Raw genomic sequence first — 21315 nt, 5'->3', positions numbered from 1 at the left:
TTATTTATAAAATACAATATGATAACTGCCACGACTTCTATATTGGAGAAACAAGTAGAAAAATGGAAACCAGATTCAAAGAACATAAAAAGTCACCTTCACACGTTTGCGAACACTGCAAGTCAAATAAACACAACATAACCATAGAAAACACTCAAATACTAAATAAAGAAACAAACATAAACAAACGCAAAATTAAAGAAGCCTTACTTATACAACTTAAACCCAAAATAAACCAATATAAAGGAACACCTTTATACCTATATTAATATAATAAAATAAATAAAATTATATATTCAAACATCTAACACCGCCCTCTACATTCCGACACTCAGTTACACAACTCCTTTCAAACATGTGGTAAGCTTCGGGTCAGTTACATCTTTCTTTGTGAACCTGACGATGACCGAAGAAGGTTGAAACATTGTTCGCTCTTCTATGTAAAATATTTTCTCAACCCAAACAAGCCGTTTTTGCATATAAAACTGTTCTGTACATCTATATTCAAAATAGATTTTTAAAACATCTGCAGATGAATGAATTAGCATCTTATTTTCAAATGCAATGGATTAGTTACAGCTCTAACATTTCCATGAAAAAATAAGTGATTTTATTAAGCTACTAACCGTTAGCTTTATAAATTTTTTTCTGTTAACTTAGAAATTATTTTGGAAAAGTATACCCTCAATAATTATAAATATACAGACTTTAAACCTGTCTAAATGTATCAGCAGCCAAAAACAACAAAGTAAACAAGTATAGCTAGAATATATTTTAGAAAAGAAAATTAAGAAACATTAATTTCTTATTTTATTATTTTATCCTGTACATAATTAAGAAACAACCAAGTATCAGCATGTTCAGTCGTACTTCTGAAGTTTTCACTGCTGGTAAAACTAATTTGATGGTTATCATCAGGAAACTATCACAATTTTATTTTTATGTACTCTTATAAAAATAAGTTATATTTAATATGAAGTGGGGGGGGGGGCACCCATCTACGGGAATTTAAGGCCAAAGTGATGTGCTGCAATGGCTAAAAACACCACTCACCCACCAGGATCCTCTCTCTACCCCTCTATATGTTGCCATGCACAGCAAACACATGTTTTGGTCAGATCCCAAAACAGGTAAACTGAAAGTACATAACCTTCTCTGGAAGGTCCCCTTACCAAGTAAAGGAATCTACCTCAAGGGGTTGTATGTGACAAAAAAAGTCTACAAAAATGATTAGGTAGCATCCCATTCACAAACTAACCAGCTTTATTTACTATATCCATGTAATTTATAAAGTTACATACATTTTAATATTCTATATAATGTACATACACAGAAACATGAAAAGTTATTATAATTATGATTTGTTTATAGTGATCTCATATCATCAGCCATTGGCTTTGATTTAAAATCAACCAAATATTTCATCCAAGAACATGATATAATCACAGATAAATAAATATACAGTCTAGCAGAAGCTATGTATTTAATGTATACATATGAAACACTTACACTCACAAATTATTTCTGGTAAAGCTCAAATATACCTTGCTAACAAGAAGATCTGTATGTTCAAAATGTCGTCCATACATCTTAGGAGATTCTCCTGATAGAGGTTCAATCTTTATACACACTTCTTGACCTTTTCTTGCATTTTCCACTGGTTTATGATTTACTTCTATTGTTGTGACTGTACCAACATCTAGAAACTGGAAAAAAGGAAAAAAAGATTTCATTTCTGGAATACTACACTTTTATATAACAAAGAAGATACTAGACTGAAACATGTTGTATTATCACTACAACAATTTTTATTAATTATTCTATGTAGCATTAAAAGTGTGCATTATAAGTTTTTTTTAAACAATCAAATTTTGTGAAGAACACTTGCAATGTTTTTCAAAGGATAAATTGATATTTATACACAAGAACCTAATTTACTGATAAAGCTGTGTGTGTACAGAAACAGAAAACTAACTGATAATGGTTTCCATTCATTATAGTGTGATGTACACTTACTTTAAATGTTAAATAATACCATCCACATTTAACAATCATGGAAGTATTTTTTCCAGTGATATGAAAAATCTAAATACAAAAGTAAAAACAGAAATTTACTTTTGGAATTATTTAAGTATTACATGTATAATTTATTTGGTTATAAGTTTTATTCAAAGAACTTTTACTCTGAATAGTCACAGAACATCATAATATACTTTAAGTTGCCTTCAATATTTAAACTTTTTTTTTTCATAGGCATTTTCATGATGTCATATGTGTTAAAATAGTTTCTTGTGATTAGCCTATTAGTTACAAGGAACTTCTGATAGAATTCAAGCACTTTTAGAATAATTCTGTATACATAGAATAAGTAAAATTTCATATTTACAGTAAGCTAAATAATTTAATGCATGTAACTAAATTAAAAAAAACAAACTTAGTGGAATGCATAATCAGTGAGCTATAAAAGTACTGAAAATAGTCATGTGATATTTACAGATCTGAGCTGTGTACAAATTTCAGGAATAATTTTCTGTTTTTTAATGGTTCCTACTTATTCTGCAATGTGGCATTGTAGCAGAAAGTTTAAAAACTGATTTGATTAATATGTCATAATTATAAATATTATGGACATTCTTCTAAAAAGTATTACACTGCTTGAAATCAAGGATCCAACATTGCTATGATAAACCATGCTAACTAGTACCTGGTTAGTAGCTATCTATTTAACCACACACTTTACGTGATATGTTTCAAAGTTTATAGTTGATTAATAAGGAATGATTTGATTTCTCTCTCTCTCTCTCTCTTAATATACAAAATCATATTGGGTGAAATCCAAAATTTGTGTACTATTCACACTTTAGTGCCTATTAGTTCAAACAAGTAGCCACATGTAAAAGTAAGTATTTAAAAAAAAATTGTGATGTCATGCCAATTAAATGTAATACAGGAAAAAGAGAGATTATACATATACATATAGTAATTTAAATTTGTTTGCAGTAAACATGAAAATCCACACATCAAGTGATATTCCATACAAGTTTGAATATTTTTCTATTGAAATTTATAAAACAGTTTTACATATCACTTTTTTTGTTAATCATAAAATACACTATTTAAGCTCAAGAATACAAATTGATTCAATAAAGAAATTACTGATACACTGGATTATCTTTGCAGTACTCTTTACAATGCTTTAACTTTAAAATCTTATGATGAATTTTTTATTTTTTTTTACAATAACATCTTTTAGAGTTAGAAAAATTAGAGGTTTTTCAGGACATAGTATAACTTGTTGTTTCAGTCAAAACTTTAGGCATAATAGACATAGCAAGTTCTTATTGAGGTCTTTGGATCCTCACCTGAAATGCTCATGCAGGGGTGGTTCATTCTGACATAAAATAAATCACTGTTTCTGAATTACTATCTTAAATTTATTTTTGAAAGACACGTAGTTGCAGATCATTTTTTAACTAATTGTGGACAAGTAACAAATGAATTGAAACCACCATTCTCTGTAAAGACCCTCACCAAAGTAGACAAACAAATTTAAAGCAGCTCTTCTCATCAAACAAAAATGAATAGGGACAAAGGATGGCACCTATATTATTAACTATTTTATTTTTCATTATTATTACTTTTAACCTATCTTTTTTGTTATTTCACTCTGATCTTGATAGAACTTTGTTTACTACCTGTAGCAGTTAATTACTTCAACAATAAACTTTACTACTTACTATTTTGAAAGCACACTGTACAAAATGATTTGAACTGAATTTATTATTTAAACTATTTGAAGATGTGTACTGACAGCTATAGTTTATGTTCTAGTGAACACTCATGCAGAAGCCGTAAATCAAAACACTAAGTCTCTAATTAAATAAAAACAATTTGGCATTATAAAGTTATTTATTTCTACTATTAATATAGACATATTACTGTGTACTACAGAAATTAAATAGTGGTACTTACGTCTCGGGAAGGCACACAGAGAGGTGTCCCTTCCTTTAACACTCCAGACTCTATACTAACTCCTATTACAATAGGATCTCTAGAATTGAAGATAAATTGTGGTAAAATCCTTAATTTGCAAGGAAACACAGCAACCTGTCTGAACTCTTCTCGTTTCTTTTGTTTCAACTCTTCTCTGTAGGCTGTGAACTTATCAAACAAATGATAGATGATGTCTGCCTGAAATATTTTCACTCCTAAACTCTCAGATAATTCTTGGGCATCACGTTCAATCTTCACATCAAATGCTAATATGACAGCATACCTATATTTTATAAAAACACATATCAAGTCATGATTGTAAAAGTTTATTTTTTTAATCCAATCCAGTGCTGTTTTTGATTTTCATTATCTAATGTTTCTCTTCATTAGATAACAATTATGTTTACACATTAGAAATGTATAGATGAAGTTCATTTTTGAACTGTCATCTAGCACAGCTTTCATGAAAAGTCACTAATGATATTTCACAGCTTATTGCTATGTTTAAATATTTCAGAAGCTCCTGAAAACCAGGAAAAGGATGCAATAATGTGTAAAATGAAAATTATTGTGGAGGGAAGAAAAGCAGTAAAAAGTTTCTGACTGGCTGGGAACTTCTGGAAGGTGTGAATTTAGAAATTAGAGGGAGAAGGGGCAATTAAAAGAGAACAACAAATTTGTTGGGAACTTCTCAGATGAGGTGAAAGTACAAACAAGAAATTTCTATAAAGTATGTGGGTTAATAAACTTATTATTTTGATGGACATCACGGTTAGTATACAAATTGTAGTTCTAACAATGCAAAACATCTTTAATGGTAAGAAACTCCAATTATATTCTGAAGCATCCTGGTCTATTAAAAATATTTTGTCTTTCAAAATTTATAGTGAATACTCGAGGGATTTACACATTTTTATAAACCTTAACCATTCTAACATCGAACAATTGTGTATATTAACCCTGAGGAAGCCACAGAGGTGAAACATTGGTTAAAATAAAAGTATACATTGATACACCTGGGATATAAAGGTTGTTTTTATTAAACTTTTTATCAAAACCTGATCACCTGAGATGAATCAAAATATACATTTTTTGTACCTTCATGTCATTTGTTCATGTTTTATATTAAAAGATACCCAGTAAAGACATATTGTTAGTGTGTTCTAGTTGCAGTGTGACTGCTTGAATCCTATATCCATTACTTCAATTTTCCACAATTTCTTTTTCATTGGGGCAGGTTTTTGAAATCATGGAAATTATAATAACCCTGCATCAAATACTAAAATCACACCATGTCTAGATATAAAAACATTATATTTGTAATAAATATTTTCAAAAACACAGTAATACTAAAAAACATCTTCAATACAGATCTTTAATTCAAATTATGATAAGCACACAGAAAATTTCCTTTTATTTCTATGACTATATAACAACCAAAATATGAACATCATTTAAGACAACCCTCAGTAAATATTAAATTAAGGACAAATGTTTAGTTGTATGTATAGTAAGGGGAAAAAAAAAGTTATTCCAATGAAATAATGGAAAAATTCACTTTATTTGGTGTCAAAGTTTAAATGTAATAAATAGATTAAAAAAAAAAGATATACTCAACACAGTTTGATGAAAAATCCAATATTAGTGCATAATTACCTACAACACAATAAATGTCACCAGTGTAACAATGAAACTACAAAAGTACTTACTGACTATCATGTTCTAACATAATTGAGGCCTTCATAACATCCTTTTTCACTACTGGTCCAATTCGGATACCAGAATACTGCAAAGAAAGAGGAAAATGCACAAGTCATCATTTATAGTTCATATTTTTTTGTAACAGAAATTTTGTCTGAAGATAATCAACCTCTTTAAAGGATGCATTTAAAACTAAGTGGTACATCCTGGGATGTAAGCATTTTATTAATGTAAAGAGACAAAAATAAAAGAAGGTAAAAAAACAAAACAACCTGCATGAAAGAAAAAAGCTTTAAGAAGCTATTAACTTTAAAATATACTTAAACATAGCTAAATTCTAACCTATTTCATGATTTGTTTTATATTTAACACACTCCTCTAAGGCAAGACACAACTAAAATTGACAAAAATTAAATATTTCATACTTTGGATCAGTAATTCATACACCACTTGGACAATATATTAGTTCTTCAAAGATAAATAATTAGAGATAATTATATTTTTTGCTGCTTTATTTCATTTTTACTCAGTTGTTTATTAACATTGTCAGTGTCACAGTGTTAAAAGAACTTAATGGTGTCATGAATGTTTTTAGTTTCTTGTAAAGTTGTTGCAATATTTGGCTCTAAAAATAATTTTAAGACACTAGTATTGAACAAATAGTGAAACAAGTAACTTCTTGATGAAAATTCTCAATTTAAAATTAACTATCATAATTCTGTCTATTAATGAATGTTGAGTGTACTGTAACTGCATTATAATAATATTTAATACTGTATAATATGTTGTTTTTCTCAAAGCTTCATTTGAAAACAGATATTTTATGTGACAAATTTAAAGGCTGAAACTACTGTTATTCCTGATGCTACACTAGTAAACCTTGCTCTGAAACCTTATATTTGTATTAAGCATTTTCCTAATAAATTAACAAATTTATAAAGTCATAACTTCTTTTTCATTTATAGCAATTGTCTTTTCAGTTGAAGTTACAAAACTTGTGACTTTGCACTTGTATGTTTATATCTGACCTTTTTTTTTCTACAGTGACTTATTTTTGTTTGATACAAATTATCACTCATGCTAGTAAGGAGCTAGCATATGCTAGAAGAAATCAATCTAATAGCACTCTACAAATGAACTTTATAAAAACAGTGTTTAACACAATATATTAAGTTCTGTTGTCATGTCCTGGGCCAAAAAGATATAGAATTAGAGCAGAGAGTTCATCTAAAATTATTTATGTGATGCTGGTTGACTTTCCAACAAATTACTGTAGACTTAAAACACTATCAAGTGCACCCTTGATTATCAGACTGAGACAGACAAATTTGAAAATATGAAAGGAAGAGGCATAACATTTAAACTCAATAATACTAATGTTAAGTATCTTTGTTTATGCAGCTTTCATGACAGAAGTAAGAATTTCACTGATCTCAAGCACAAGATAAATTATCATGTATCAAATGACAGAAAAGTGTCCATGTCTGCAGTATCCAGAAGATTCAATGAGAATGGAATATTTGGTTGTGCAGCAGTTAAAAAACATTTACTTCAAATATTGTCAAGAGACTGAAATTTGCTAAAAAATACAAAAAGTGGGCTGCTGATAATTGGGAAAAGGGTGTTATTATAAGTCCAAGCTTGAAATATCTGGTTCAAAGTGTAGGTTGTACATCAGGTGAAAGATACCTCAATGCATAGCACTAACCATGAAGCATGGGGGAGAGACAATGTGATGGAATGGAGGAGTGTTTATCTGCTGAGGCAACAGGAGATATTTGCAAAATAGATGGAATACTGGACCAGCACAAGTACCATCATATAATGATCTGTCATGGTATACTCAATGATTTGCACATTATTGGTAAATAATTCTACTACCAAGAAGATTATTACCCTGAACACTCATCCACCCTATGCAAAAAATACTTAGATAAAAAAGAAGTTATTAAAGTCACTGAAATGATGCAATGCCTCCACAGAGCCCCGATCTCAATTCAATTGAGCATATCTGGGATTTAATAGACCAAAATCTTGACAAGTTAAAAGTTACTTCCAATGAAACTTTATGGGAGTGTATTAAAGACATATGGAGTAAAATTTCAAAGGATACTTTAATTAAGTATGTTTAACATGAAAGACTGTCTGCTGTTACTAAAGCAAAAGAGAGACTCACAAAATATTAACTATTTGTTGAATTCAAGCACTTTCACTGAGTGTCTGTTGTACTAAATAAGAAGATTAATAACATTTTAATGTTTCAAGAGTAATTTACCTTTCATTGTTCTTTGAAAGTAGTCTGAAATCTAATTTTTGACTTTGTCATAACACTTTTGCATGGTATTGTGTTTGACATCAATAATTAAATTTATGGGATGTCAAAGTTACTAAGTACAATAAAAATCAGCAACTGTTATAAAACATTCTGAATTCTTTCATATTTACTAAAATATAATCATAAAAAATGTCAATTTTATACCTTGGAAGAAAAGCTCTTCAGACACTGATCCACCCAATAAAATCTTTTATTATTTACTGTAACCAATGTTTTCACAAATCATAGTTAATGAGAAACAATCTAGATCAGAAATGGTAACTCCAACTAAAGAGCATTTGAAATATGGGTAGAGAAGCAAAACTGTTTTCTCTATGTCAGGTCAAAGAAAATGTTGAAAAAAATACTAATATTAAGTTTTAGAATATAAACAATTATATATAGACACATATATTGCTTATAAATTATAAAAAGTATTATGGTTAGTTAAGAAATATTTTTCAAACAACAACAAATATATCTAACATTCTGAACATTATTCTACTCATGACTTAATTACAAAGCAAAGAATTCCCAAGTTTGTTGTCAATTCAGTAGATTCCATTCAAAATTATGTTATGTATAGTTGATTAAAGCACGTCAGAGACCAAGCTTTTAAGAATAATTAACTTGTGGTGTAAGAAATAATTTTAAAACTTGTTTAAAAATAACTCATGCTTATTGCACAGTTTCTGATCTTTCGTTAACTTTTATTGGTTTGAGTTTGTTTTTTCTCAGTCTTCCCAAATTGTTCTGTATTCTTATAGTTCCAATGATACTTAAAACAAGTATTTTGAATGTTTTCTAATTATTAAAGTCAGGACACTATTTTCAGACAGTGATTAATTGACAACTTTTTTTTACTAGCATTTCTTCTTAATTAATGGAAGAATCCATCTGAGAATGTTTTAGATTATCAATGTTTGTACAACTTAACATTTGAGAAGCATGCAATTGAATTTAAACTAGGGCAGATCTGATCAGTAAAAGATAGAAAACTATGTGTGGCTCTAAACAAAGCCATTGCATTGAAAAACCTTTTTTTTTTTTTACAATCTATTTTCTGTATAATGTAACAGCCATAAAACACTAAGATGCAAAAACTTTTATAGTAGTTAGTTTATGAAGTCTGTAGTTAGTTTCTTGTATTTGATTTTGAAGTACATCAATGGAATGTGTTAAATGAATAAATTGCATGTACTTTAAAGTACGGTACTAAACTTAATCTTAGTTTGGATAATTAGATTTCGGAGATTCTGGTATATGTTTTTCAATATGTGATCCTAAATAATGTGTTTTGTGGTAAAATCCTTAAAAATAAACAGAAGTAACAATTCTATATAATAAACGTTTCAAAAGGAAACAATTTTATTAAAAACTGACACTTTAATTTATAACTTTATAATTTCTACCAAACTGTCAATGAAATCCAAAGGTAGAAATACAAAATTCATTTACTACTGTTTTGTGGTTGTAATTTCAGTGGCACTTCCAATTAATGTAAAAAAACCCCAAAAAAACAGCAAGCATTCACCAATGAGAACATTATTTTTGTCATAAATTTTGCACTATCAGTTAAAAATATTAGTTTAATACCTTTCCCTCTTAATGTTCTTATAAGTGCTAAGATGCTTTTTTTCAATAATGTATTACAGGGTCAAAGCTCTTCTAAACCTATTTTCAATAAAATATTACAAGTTCTAAACTTTAATCCATTTAATTACATAGATAACTACCTATTAATGTTTTGGGAGCACTGATATGTTGATTGAGTCACTAATAGCCAATTATTTTTGGCAACTATCCTGCAGTATTTTCTTTAAAATTATTTCTACTCTATTACCATGGTGTTGTTTGTTATTTCTTAAGTTCTTATACACTGAATAACTGAATGTTTTATTTTTTATTTTGTAGGCTTAAGATCAGTTGATACCTACATGAGTATGAGGCCAAAAAGCTTTCATGTAATCTTTCTTATTAGTTTTATTAGTCATTTTTAAATTTATCTTGCTTCACTGAAATATGTCAATAAATAATCTTATACACCTTTCCATTAGTTTTATCCTGGGATTTCTGGCTGTAACAAAAATTTCAATAAATTCTCAGCATATATAGATGAACTTTACATTTATTGTACCATGTTTAATGATATACAATATACACATATTAAATGCATATATATATATGTGTGTAATTTTAAACAACTCCACTATGAATTACAAAAACATTTCTTTGCATTACAAAAAATTCATGTTTATAACAAAATTGTAGGGAAATACCCCATTGGACTATATTTTCTAAAACCCTTTAATCATTAAATATATAGCAAAGATGACTTGGGTTTTTTCTTTCACACCTACACTCAACCACCACCATCCTTACGATGAAGAGCGTTTCTTCATTTTTAAAATTTATTTATTACTCACGCTTCTTTTGGAATTAACCTTATTCTACTTTTAAAATCTATCTATATACATATTATCTTACTAATAAATTTCCTTAATATTATAAATCAAATTTGCTGGTAAAGATACTCCGATTACATGTAGGTTCATGCCAATTTATCTTACAGAAACTTGTAACATCAATGTGTATCTAATTCACATTTTGGAAATTTCCAATATCAACAAATAATTTCAAATGCAATGAATATTATTTTTAGGCAAAGCATATCTGTACAAAAATAAGTTATCTGACTATAAAACAGGTCAAATGCACAATAAAAAGTCTAAGATTTTTTATTTAGATATTTACAAAATTTATTATTACTACAATTTTTAAGTTTAAACTTTGCATGTACTGGAAATTTTTTGTTTTTGTTTACATTAAACAAATAGTAGCAGTATTTGTATAACAATGGTGAACTGAAAACTAACCAACATCTCCATGTGGTTTGAAAAATAGCTGTTTTTTTAATACAGATGATTTAGATTGAAAATAGCTATAGTGTTAGAAATTCTCTTTTTCTCCATTTGAACCAAAATTGTAAAACATTCTACTTATATAAATACTGGTAATTATAAAATCAGACAAATATATTCCAAGAAGCAACATATTTTGAATAGTTATTTATCAAAATACTATTTTACACATTAACACAATAAGGTGGTATATTATGACAAGATGACTACAGTACTATTCATATTAACTTATCCATGATAATTAGTATGACAAAAATCTGTTCATTAAGCCTTTGTCTTTAATGGCCCTGAAAATGTATATTAATTAATAAGAGATATTAATAAAAATAGCAGTTTTTATTTCATTCAAATAAAAAAACTCACTGGAATCTTGGATGCTCGCAGGAACTCCAGTAAAGCTTCAAGTGATCCAAGGGTTGATGCCTGAACATAGACTCCCCGTTCTGCTAATTTGAAAGAGCTCATTACCTCTCGCAGGGATGAATTAACTTCTTCCTGAAAATTTTTTTAGTGTGTACTTATTGAATACACAATTACTGTAGTATTTTAGATGTTTCACATTCAGAAAATGAAACCACACATTGATAAAAAATATATAACAAGGACTTATACTATTCATATACCAGGACTACAGAATGGGACTAAGATAGTTGAGTTAATGCAACTTTAAAATGCTTATGGTAAACGGTGTTTTTAGGTTAGGTAGGTAAACCAACACAAATACTCCTCTCTTTCTAAAAAGATTTATGAAAACACCAAAAGAAAAGCTATGATCTCTTTCTTATTATCTTGATCTTCCAAAGTACGTTACGACATCAGTGCTGGCTAAAAAGATCATGTCTTTCAACCAGTCTTCATGACTAGACTACAAGAAAGATAAGAGTATTAGCAAGAAAATAAAATCACTGTAACATGGAGTAATGATAGGCAAATACTAGTTGCTTAGCTATGTAAACAGTGGTGTACGTGAACTTAGAGGTAAAAAAATATCATGGGCCTGTTTATTACTTTGAATTGTATTGTTTTGTTAGAAAAACCCATTTTTGTCAGCCTAATGACAAAAAAAACCCAAAAAACCTTCACCACCATCCACAGAATGTTAATTTAAGGTATTTGGATACCAATGTTTCAATACAGGTATGAATATTACCTATAGAACATTAAGATACATATTAGTGTTGAATTGGTCTCACTGGATGCTTAGCTGTTTGAATTCTACTGTTAAAAAGATATAACCAAATGAAAAGGTTGAAATGGACATTGGACCAAAAACAATGGAATAAGCAAGGTTAGAAATGTGCTCTTTACACAAATCAAAGTTCAAATTGTCAAAGTACATCTATAATGAGGTATGATGGGGGATTAGCACAAATTTGCAATTGAATTTCTGCAATATGGTCATATAAGGCTGAAGACACCACAACTGCCAACAAATACAGGCATATTCTGATAAACTGTATGACAGCATGAAAATAATGTATAATGTTTTGTAAAAACAAAAGGCTCATGTAGAAAATACAACTTATTTGCCTTTCTTTTGGAGTTTCTGATTCACTATCTAATTGTCATTATTCTTTCTTTAATGCTTTTGTATGTTTGTATAGTTATTTCCATTACTGTCTCATAACACAATGTTGAATGCAAGTTTTCAAGTTTTAATGAAATATTCATTTCATTTTGTGGGTACAATGAAAATTTCTATATTTAAAGATGTAAATGTGTCATAGATCCAACTTATGTTATGTAAAGATAATGGTTTTTAGAGGTAATCTTTACTTATAAAACAATTTTGATACAATGGATGCAAAAAAATAACAATGAGATGACTTGCAAAAATAAAATATTGACATGAGAAGTTAACTTACTTTTAAAATATCTATTTCATCTGTATGATGAGCTACAAGTAATTGCAGGCCTGCAATGGCTTTATCCAAATCTTTTCCAGCTATCTTAACTCCTTGTGCTCCTTCAACTTCTTTGAATTCTTGATATATATTCTTAAGAAGAAATATTCCTAAATTTCTTCAATTCCACCAAAACAACTCTACATTCTAATAAAAAATTATTTATGCAATTGCATAATCTTTCAAACTTTAATTGAGATAGCAACAACAATTACAATATCTATCAATTTAAAATAAGTTATACTTGAGATACTTTTATGTAGGAAAATTCATCATAAACAGAAATATGAACTCAGTAATTTCAGTAAAAAAATCTCCAAATAATATCCATGAGAACAATACAACATATAACACTGTTTAACAAGTTTTTACAGTCACATTTCTACTACTATAATAACAAAATCAGATAGAAATACAGTTAATTAACTTGGTTATTTAATAAGAAATCTATTTTGTTTGATATTTACCTATTGTTTCACTGTAGAAAATTGCTGGATTTTTTGTTCAAGTCATTTCATTACAAGTTGAATAATTCCTTTTCTTTTATACTATAACCCTTCTTGTCTTTTTAAATCAGTTTAATAATTTAAAATGCTCTAACAATGAAACTTCTTTGAACAAGTCCACTTAACAAATAAATCATACATCCTGCATGGTTTTGTAAACAAAATTTATAGATTCCAAGTTCAAAATTAAAATAATTTCAACACTAATACAAGTTTTTTTGATCTTCCACAGAAATAATTTAGTTGAGCTAAACTTTGGTTTAAAGCAACAAAACAATTATATAATTTACATTTAAAGTTTTTAGAGTTGCTTCAAAACGAGACTTTCAGAGCAGTTGTTTCAAATACATATATAAAAATTACCACAACCTATTTTCAGATTAACTTAATCATGTAGTTTAGTTATATCCAGAATCTAACATTTTGAAATGTTCCCATTTAAGTGTGTTGGGTAAACATTTTTAGTAAAGTTTAATGTCTGATCTATTACCAATACAAATGTATAATACATCACATCATAAACCAGATGTCAAAGCATATTAGCACATTTAGTGTTGTAAGTTTGATAGGTTTCTAACTGTTTGCACACTTTCTCCTCAGTGGAATTAATAGCCTATGGGAATAAAATTTGAGAAAAATAAGATAATTTGCTCCAACAGTTTTATATACTATGTGATAAGTCATGTACTAATTGGAAATTGTAATATTGACCTTCCATATGAAGTCTCCAGATTTAGGTCTTGAAGTTACTAGTTGAGATTCTTTATGAGTGTGGTGAAAAGTTACCATGAAAGAAACCTGGGCTGTGGATTTGCTGTAACTATTGCCTACATCTTGTAAAAAAAAAACAGACAAATAATTTCAAATAATGCAGTCTAAATAAATACTTGTTTGATTAACTTTACAATGTAAATTCTGATGATTTAGCAAAAGGTAAACTATGTACAATTACTTAATGAATACTTTTTGACTGTGTTGAACTAAAAAATGTCAAGTAACACATTTATATGTTTTCTTTCATAATAGTTACTAAAACTGCTCAGCAAATCTTAGTAGCATGATGTTTGGGAAGTAGCTGAAGTAACATGGGCAGCTCACTTAGGTTGTGAAATAGTATTAACAAGTCACTCTGTGCTTAATCCAGTTTAACTGGATTAAATACTCTCAAAAAGGAATGAATGAGAAAATGTTCAATGAATCTACACACATGAAAAAGATATGTAAACTGCAAACGTTATTCCTATAGAACACCTAATTAGAACAAAATAGTAACCCAAAATGAATATCTAAATAGTCCATTCAAAATGCAAAAAAAAAAGAAAAAGTTTTGAATAAAATCTTCTTGGCATTTGATAAATGTGCTCATTATCATTGTCAATTATCATCACTAATAAGTCAGACTGAAGTATAAATAATTATCACAAGTGGACATTATTAAATTAATGTCAAACAATAAATTCTTTCTTATTAGGTTTTGTTTGTAATAATGTTCACTTACAACAATTCTTTACTTTTCAAAACGATGAATTAATTTACACAATATCGGTCCCAAAATGCCAGAATATGCAGCAAAACTCAAGAGTTAAAATAACATACTGCTATTAAACAAAATTGCTATGCTGTAAAGTAAAAGTAATATGAAAAATAATAAACCAAAATTTCTAAATTACCCATACCTTCACACGAAGTTCTTTAAGTGGTTGAGGCATGAGTAAAGAACGAATCTGTGTAACTAAAGGGCCTTCATGACCAGCTAGAATTATAGTGTCTCCTTCTCGAAGCCTTCCATTTACCAATACAGTATCTATTGTAGTTCCTAGACCTGGTATAGCCTTTACCTATAATTGCAAGTTTGATATTATTACTCAAGATTTTGTTACATAAAATCCGACAGTTGTTTGTGCAGTCTTTTTTTTTTTTTTAAATGAAAAGCAACTACATATGATTATCAGGAATGTAAAATATTATACACTGTGTATTTGGGTTATTTACATAAACACATACATTTGTTTATTTTTTTATTTCCTCACATTTTCTAAGACAAGAATCAACACTACTTCAAAAACTGCTAAATCATTTTAGGTATGACATTGGGTATGATGTTGCATGAAAAAGAATCAAAAAAGCAAATATACCATCAACCTTACTTGAATGTTAGAAATAAATATAATGTGTGAAGTCTGTTTGATTAGTAGTTTAATTTAGTAGTTAGAAATATTCAACTTGAAATCAATCAATTTCATAAAATTGTAAACCCAAAGTGATTTCTATATACATATGTGATACAGTGCAAAGTAAATGTAACTATGTAAGTTTGTACTATATTGTTGATAATAGGTTGGGGTATACCTTTGGTATTAAAAAAAATATTATGAAGACAACTTGTACCAATTATTTTTTTGTTTTACAGTAACAGTCAGAAACTAAACTATACTCTAACAACAGCAATTGCATAGTCATTTCTGTCCCATCCTCTACATAAAAACGAGGCAACAAGAACTGCAAGTACTTGGAACAAAATCTATCCTAAGCTTTAAGAAGTGTATTGATATCCATTGTGCATTTTCTGTAAATTAAAAAAAATCCAATAACTGCTTTCATAATTATTCAAAATTCTTTAAAATCACTTTGTTTTGAAATAATGTCTCAAAAACAACACCTAATTGTACAAAGTTTATTTTTAAATAAATCCTCAAATAATTCTTCATGCACTGATAGTACTATGTAACAAAATTTTTACTTCTTATTCCTGGGCAGAAAGTGTTATTTCCCAATTGCTTATGCCTAAAGTAAATGGAAAAGACCTATTTTTCTCTTCAAACTTTGCTTTTGTGACCCGGATAATGAAATTTTTAGATTTACCCATTTTCCAGAACATTCCAGGTAGATTCAATGCTGAGTAGCTGAAAGAGAATTTTCTCAAACTTACAATAATTTCCAAGAACTTTTTAGAATGTTGTAGAACTTACGAGAATTTTCAAGAACCTTTTAAAATTTTCTAGAATTTTCCATTGTAATATATATAAAGGGGCTCACCACTCAGTTTTGTTCTAGCTACCTAAGTGAACCCACAGACCTATCTCATTTCACCAGAGATGGCATCAAGAAGCTGCAAGCATTCTCTAGACACATTCTGCTATGTATGTGGCCAATTTATCAAGACAAGAGCAAAAAAGTACTTTGTGACAGCATCTGCTAAAATGTGTGAAGCCTGTTGGGGATCAAGACAAACCCTGGGCACCTCATTTCACCTGCGAGCATTGCACAAAAAACTATAGAAGGCAAGACGGACAATTTTTGCTTACTTCAATAAGTAAGATTTTATATTATACAAATTTTAGACCTTTCAAAATTTAAATATCTTTTAATATATTTATTTTTTAAATTTCTAATAGTATGAAACAAATATCACAAAATATTTTGCATGAACCTCTTATACGTTAGTTGTGGATGAAATAAATTTATCCTTCACAATAACAATTTTATTTTGCTCTTTTGCAGGATGGTACAGAGGGGAAAAGAGAGCCGTGAAGTTCGCTATTCCAAGAATTTGGCATGAACCTACTGATCACTCAAAGCAATTGTTATTTCTGCATGATGGACCCTTCCAAATGTCGGGCTGGTAAAAATATATCTGCTATCATGTATCCGGACCTTCCATCATCTATCATCCCAGTGCTACACTGCCCTGTACCCACTCTGCCAGAAAGAAAGCAGCCATCCTCAGAAGAGAGCAGCAAATCAGAAGAGGATGTGGATGTTGAAGATTCAGATTACAATTTCAGAGGTACAGCTGTTAAAAGAAACCCATACTACCCTCAACCAACGAAAATGACTTGATCAGAGATCTTGGTCTAATAAAGTCAAATGCTGAGCTTTTGACATCGAGATTCAAGGAGTGGGATTTGTTAGATAAAAATTTGCAAATTGCAAGTCAGAGAAAGCATCATTGATATTTTTCAAGCTTCTTTACCTGTCACAATGGGATCTGCTTCTGCCACAATGTATCTGGTCAGTGCAAGGCAATTAGAATTGCCTGTGACTCGAATGAATGGTGCCTCTTCATTGATAACTCATCCAGAAGCCTCAAAGCTGTGCTGCTCAATAACAGGAATAAATATCCTTTTCTTCCCCTGGCTCATTTGGTGCACCTCAAAGAGGAATACAACAGCATCAAGCCCTTGCTAGAGAGCCTTGAAGCATGATTAGTATTGCTGGGATGTTATCGGATGCTGCAAAATGTTGGCATTCCTGCTGGGTCTCCAAGGAGGCCTTACCAAGTTTACCTGTTATCTTTGCCTTTGGAACAGCAGGGACACCGCAGCGTACTACAACAGGAAGCACTGGCCACAATGGACCGAGTTCTCTGTGGGGAGGCACAATGTCAAGTGTGAGCCACCAATGGACCTTCAGAAGATATTGTTCCCACAACTGCACATAAAATTGGGTCTTATTAAATAATTTGTCACAGCTCTTGGTAAGGAGTCTGCAGCCTTCAAGTACCTTTGAGACTTCTTCCCTAAGCTGTCTGACTCAAAGGTTAAAGCTGGTGTCTTCGTTGAACCACAAATAAAGAAAATCCTGGAGTGCACAAAATTCCCCAAGAAGCTCAGGAGGAAGGAAAAAAAGCTTGGGGCAGCTTTGTTGCAGTGGTTCATGGTTTCTTGGGCAATCACAAAGTCAAAAATTATCTGGAACTGGTTGAGACTCTGGTGGAAAACTGTGGCAAAATGGGCTGCAGGATGTCCCTGAAAGTCCATATCCTTGAAGCTCATTTTGATAAATTGAAGGAGAACATGGGAACATACTCAAAGGAGCAAGCAAGCACTTCCACCAAGATATACTGGATTTTGAATGTCACTACCAAGGAGCATATAACAAAAACATGATGGGAGATTAAATTTGAGAGCTGATACATGAAAGTGGTTTACATTACAGTCGCAATTCTTGAAAAACTACTCACTTCTAAACATTTTTGTTCATTTTTATATAGCTTTATGTAAATCTTGATTTATATATTGTTTTATTCAGACCTTATATAAATGAAAATGTGCAAATTTGCCCATTTTTACACAGAAAATAGGTTAATTTCTAAATTTCATTATCCAGGTCACAAAAGCAAAGTTTGAAGGGAATAATGGCCATTTTCTGTACTTTTACTACATAAGCAATTAAGAAATAACACATATTATCCAGGAACAAAATTTGTGTACATAGTGTAGTTCTTTTGAACTTCTTTGTCAAAATAATTTTTGATTTCACAATATAACCTTCAATGTTTATCTAAAAACCTCTTAAACCAAAGTAAAGTGATTGATAAATTTAACCAATTACTATGTGTAATTTCTAGTAACAGTACATATTCACTCACAATAACAAGATTTGAAGTGAAAGATTGTTCAGTGGTAAAAGTGACTGATATATCCTTATTATCTGCACTACTTTTTATTACACGTTTTAAAAACCACATTCTTACACACACAATAACTCTTTAATATTACACTAAAATTTTACCATACTAATGAAACTATCAGTACCTCTAATACGGTAGCCTGCAGCTCCTCTGAGAAAGCCAACCGCTTAGCCATTATTGTCTGAGTCAGCTCCACTATGAGACCAATGACGTTGCCCATACCATCCCCTGATATAGCAGAGGTAGGAACCATTGAAATAAAGGTTCTAGTGTCCTTATTTTCATAATACAAAGATGCATTGAGCCCCTACAAAAGCATAAAGGAAAAAATACAAAATGAGAAAAAAAAAGAAAGTTAAACTCTTTCCATCAAGTTCCTTCTACTGTTTTAATTCAGAGGAGAACTTTAGTTTGTTTTTCCCATTTTCTACACATACAACTTTCTGAACGGATTTTATAAATCCAAAAACAATCCAAGAGAAGAGCCATAATGATCTGGAGGGAAGTTTAAGAGAATTACCAGTTGACTCGTAGAATTTCCATGCATAATACAGTTCTAACATACATTCCAGAGTTATATGCTTGGTAAATCACCAAGATTACTGAACCATAACCTGGTAATTTGAGAATCACACCTTTATGACAGCATTCTTCTAGCTTTTGTGATGAGAATGACTGACATTAGTAGTCCATGCACATCTGTAGCGAGAAAGCCATGTTGTAGACTAACACTGTTACTTAGATCCAGTACAGAACAGACCTATCTGGTGTAATTTAAAAATGAACACATGCCAATAAGTTACAATATTGACCTAGAAGGGAGCCATGGCAGGCTTCAGGACGAAACTCCATGCTGGATTAAAAATCAACTAATGGTGCAGAAAGATGAGCTTTGGTAGGTCACAAGATTTTGCTGACCTGATTTTATTTGCCACCAAATAGTATAGTGGCCAACATGCCACATGTACAACATACTCTAGAATAGCCAAGAACATTTTTAAAATGGGAAAAGAAGTGCTAATATTATACAATACAAACCTTATGCTCAAGCAGTTCTGAGCTGTGTTGCACAATGTCAATTGATTGTTTTGGCAAGCACAAGATGGTACAACATTCAACACAATACAAAGGGTCAAGAAGTAGAGATGTAATTTATATATATTGCATTAACAATGAATAATTCTGTCCTATAAACTGTTCTACTGTTTACAGAAAGCAGATTACACCATCTTTTAAGATTCAGCAAGAGGAAAGTTAGGACTTCTTAAAGTGGTTTCTTCATGTTACAACTAAATCTACAGCTAGGAAGCCACAGTACAGAGTAACATTGTCACTTAGATCCAGTACACAACAGCTCTATATATCAGGAGTAACTTGAAACATATGTCAATAAGTTTCAAAACTGATATAGTAAAACACACTCAAGCAGAGCAGCAAATCAAGAATAGATTCTTATCAGTTTATATGTAGATAGACTTATCAGTGAGTTCATGCAACAATACTTCAGTATTAAGAATGAAAAGCCTGTAAACCCACAAGATGCCTGCAATCCATTATAAAGGCAAGAACAGATGGAACCATCCTGGCAGATGCAATATATTGACTGAGTTCAACCTGAGTGATCACAGTGGAATAACAGGAATATCTTGAACCTTCTGTCCCTCAAGATATGCTGGTTTTTTGAACAGGGGAGATGTCCAAGTTCACACACACAGAAATAAAGGAGAAATGCTTTGACAGTTTGGTCATTCTTGGCATAGGTGTCTTCTGTGACTATGCAGGTGCCAAGCATTAATAAAATGATAGGCAAAATATCTAGACTGTAATCACACTTTAGTTCAATAGTATTAACTAATGAGAACTAGATTAGATTCCAGAGAAGACAGTCAGTAGTGTCTGCTCTCAGAGTTGTAATGATTTATTCAGATTATCTAAAACCAAGCATGGATACTATGGTAACAACAGATGATACTTGAATATAACGAAGTATTTTCATGTTGTAACACTATACAGCTGTTTCTAGTTCTATTCTGAACATCACTGAATGACAAACTGACTGTATAACATTTATTAAACCAACCTGAAATGTTTAACCAATAAAACATGTCACAAACTGAAATTTATTTTTAATAATTTAATACTTTCAGGTGTAAAAAACAAACAAACTTGAACATGTAAAACATGATTGTAAAGCTTTAAAATACATCAAAACAGTATTTTGAGATATTTTCTTAGACCTGTTCCCTCTAAAACCACATTTCATTGTTGTTTGCTTTTTACATTTATTGTAATATAATCTTAAAATATCAGACTATAACAATAATTCTACCTGTTCTGCTATTTGAGCAATGACTTCTCTTGTTCTCTCTTCAAATTCTAGCTTTGTATTTCTAGCTTGGCTTTTGATAACATCTTGAATGTCTTTGTTTCGATTCGATTTCCACTCATATAATCTATCAACCTGAAAGATAGCAGATGCTATAAGAAACAAATTATATATGGACTGACTAAATTATTCATAAATTTTTACATAAGAAAAAAAAAAGGTGAATCTATTTGTCGT

The 21315-nt window shown here is 30.2% G+C and overlaps 2 protein-coding genes across 3 annotated transcripts in view; one reads left to right on the top strand and one right to left on the bottom strand.

Annotated features, from left to right (window-relative positions):
• LOC143253124 (uncharacterized) overlaps positions 1-10135 on the top strand; it is a 59210-nt gene extending 49075 nt beyond the window's left edge. The window contains exons 3-4 of the transcript XR_013029390.1: positions 4511-4617; positions 7096-10135. The gene's annotated coding sequence lies outside the window, so the exon portion shown is untranslated. The remainder of the gene's footprint in view (positions 1-4510; positions 4618-7095) is intronic.
• Positions 1-21315, bottom strand: part of eIF5B (eukaryotic translation initiation factor 5B) — an 88672-nt gene that overhangs the window by 3710 nt on the left and 63647 nt on the right. Inside the window, exons 16-23 of one of the 2 annotated variants that reach the window (XM_076506431.1) lie at positions 21082-21213; positions 18877-19059; positions 15016-15177; positions 12795-12926; positions 11293-11424; positions 5703-5779; positions 3973-4276; positions 1545-1706 (exon numbers count right to left, since the gene is read on the bottom strand). In XM_076506431.1, the coding sequence (XP_076362546.1) occupies positions 1545-1706; positions 3973-4276; positions 5703-5779; positions 11293-11424; positions 12795-12926; positions 15016-15177; positions 18877-19059; positions 21082-21213 (1284 nt within the window). Of the gene's footprint in view, positions 1-1544; positions 1707-3972; positions 4277-5702; positions 5780-11292; positions 11425-12794; positions 12927-14062; positions 14173-15015; positions 15178-18876; positions 19060-21081; positions 21214-21315 lie in introns of those variants that run through there. The other variant, XM_076506432.1, reaches the window with a different exon arrangement.

The sequence above is a fragment of the Tachypleus tridentatus genome, chromosome 6 (genome assembly GCF_004210375.1).
Source record: "Tachypleus tridentatus isolate NWPU-2018 chromosome 6, ASM421037v1, whole genome shotgun sequence".
NCBI classification, from domain to species: Eukaryota; Metazoa; Arthropoda; class Merostomata; order Xiphosura; family Limulidae; genus Tachypleus; species Tachypleus tridentatus.
This window is presented reverse-complemented; position numbering and strand designations above follow the sequence as displayed.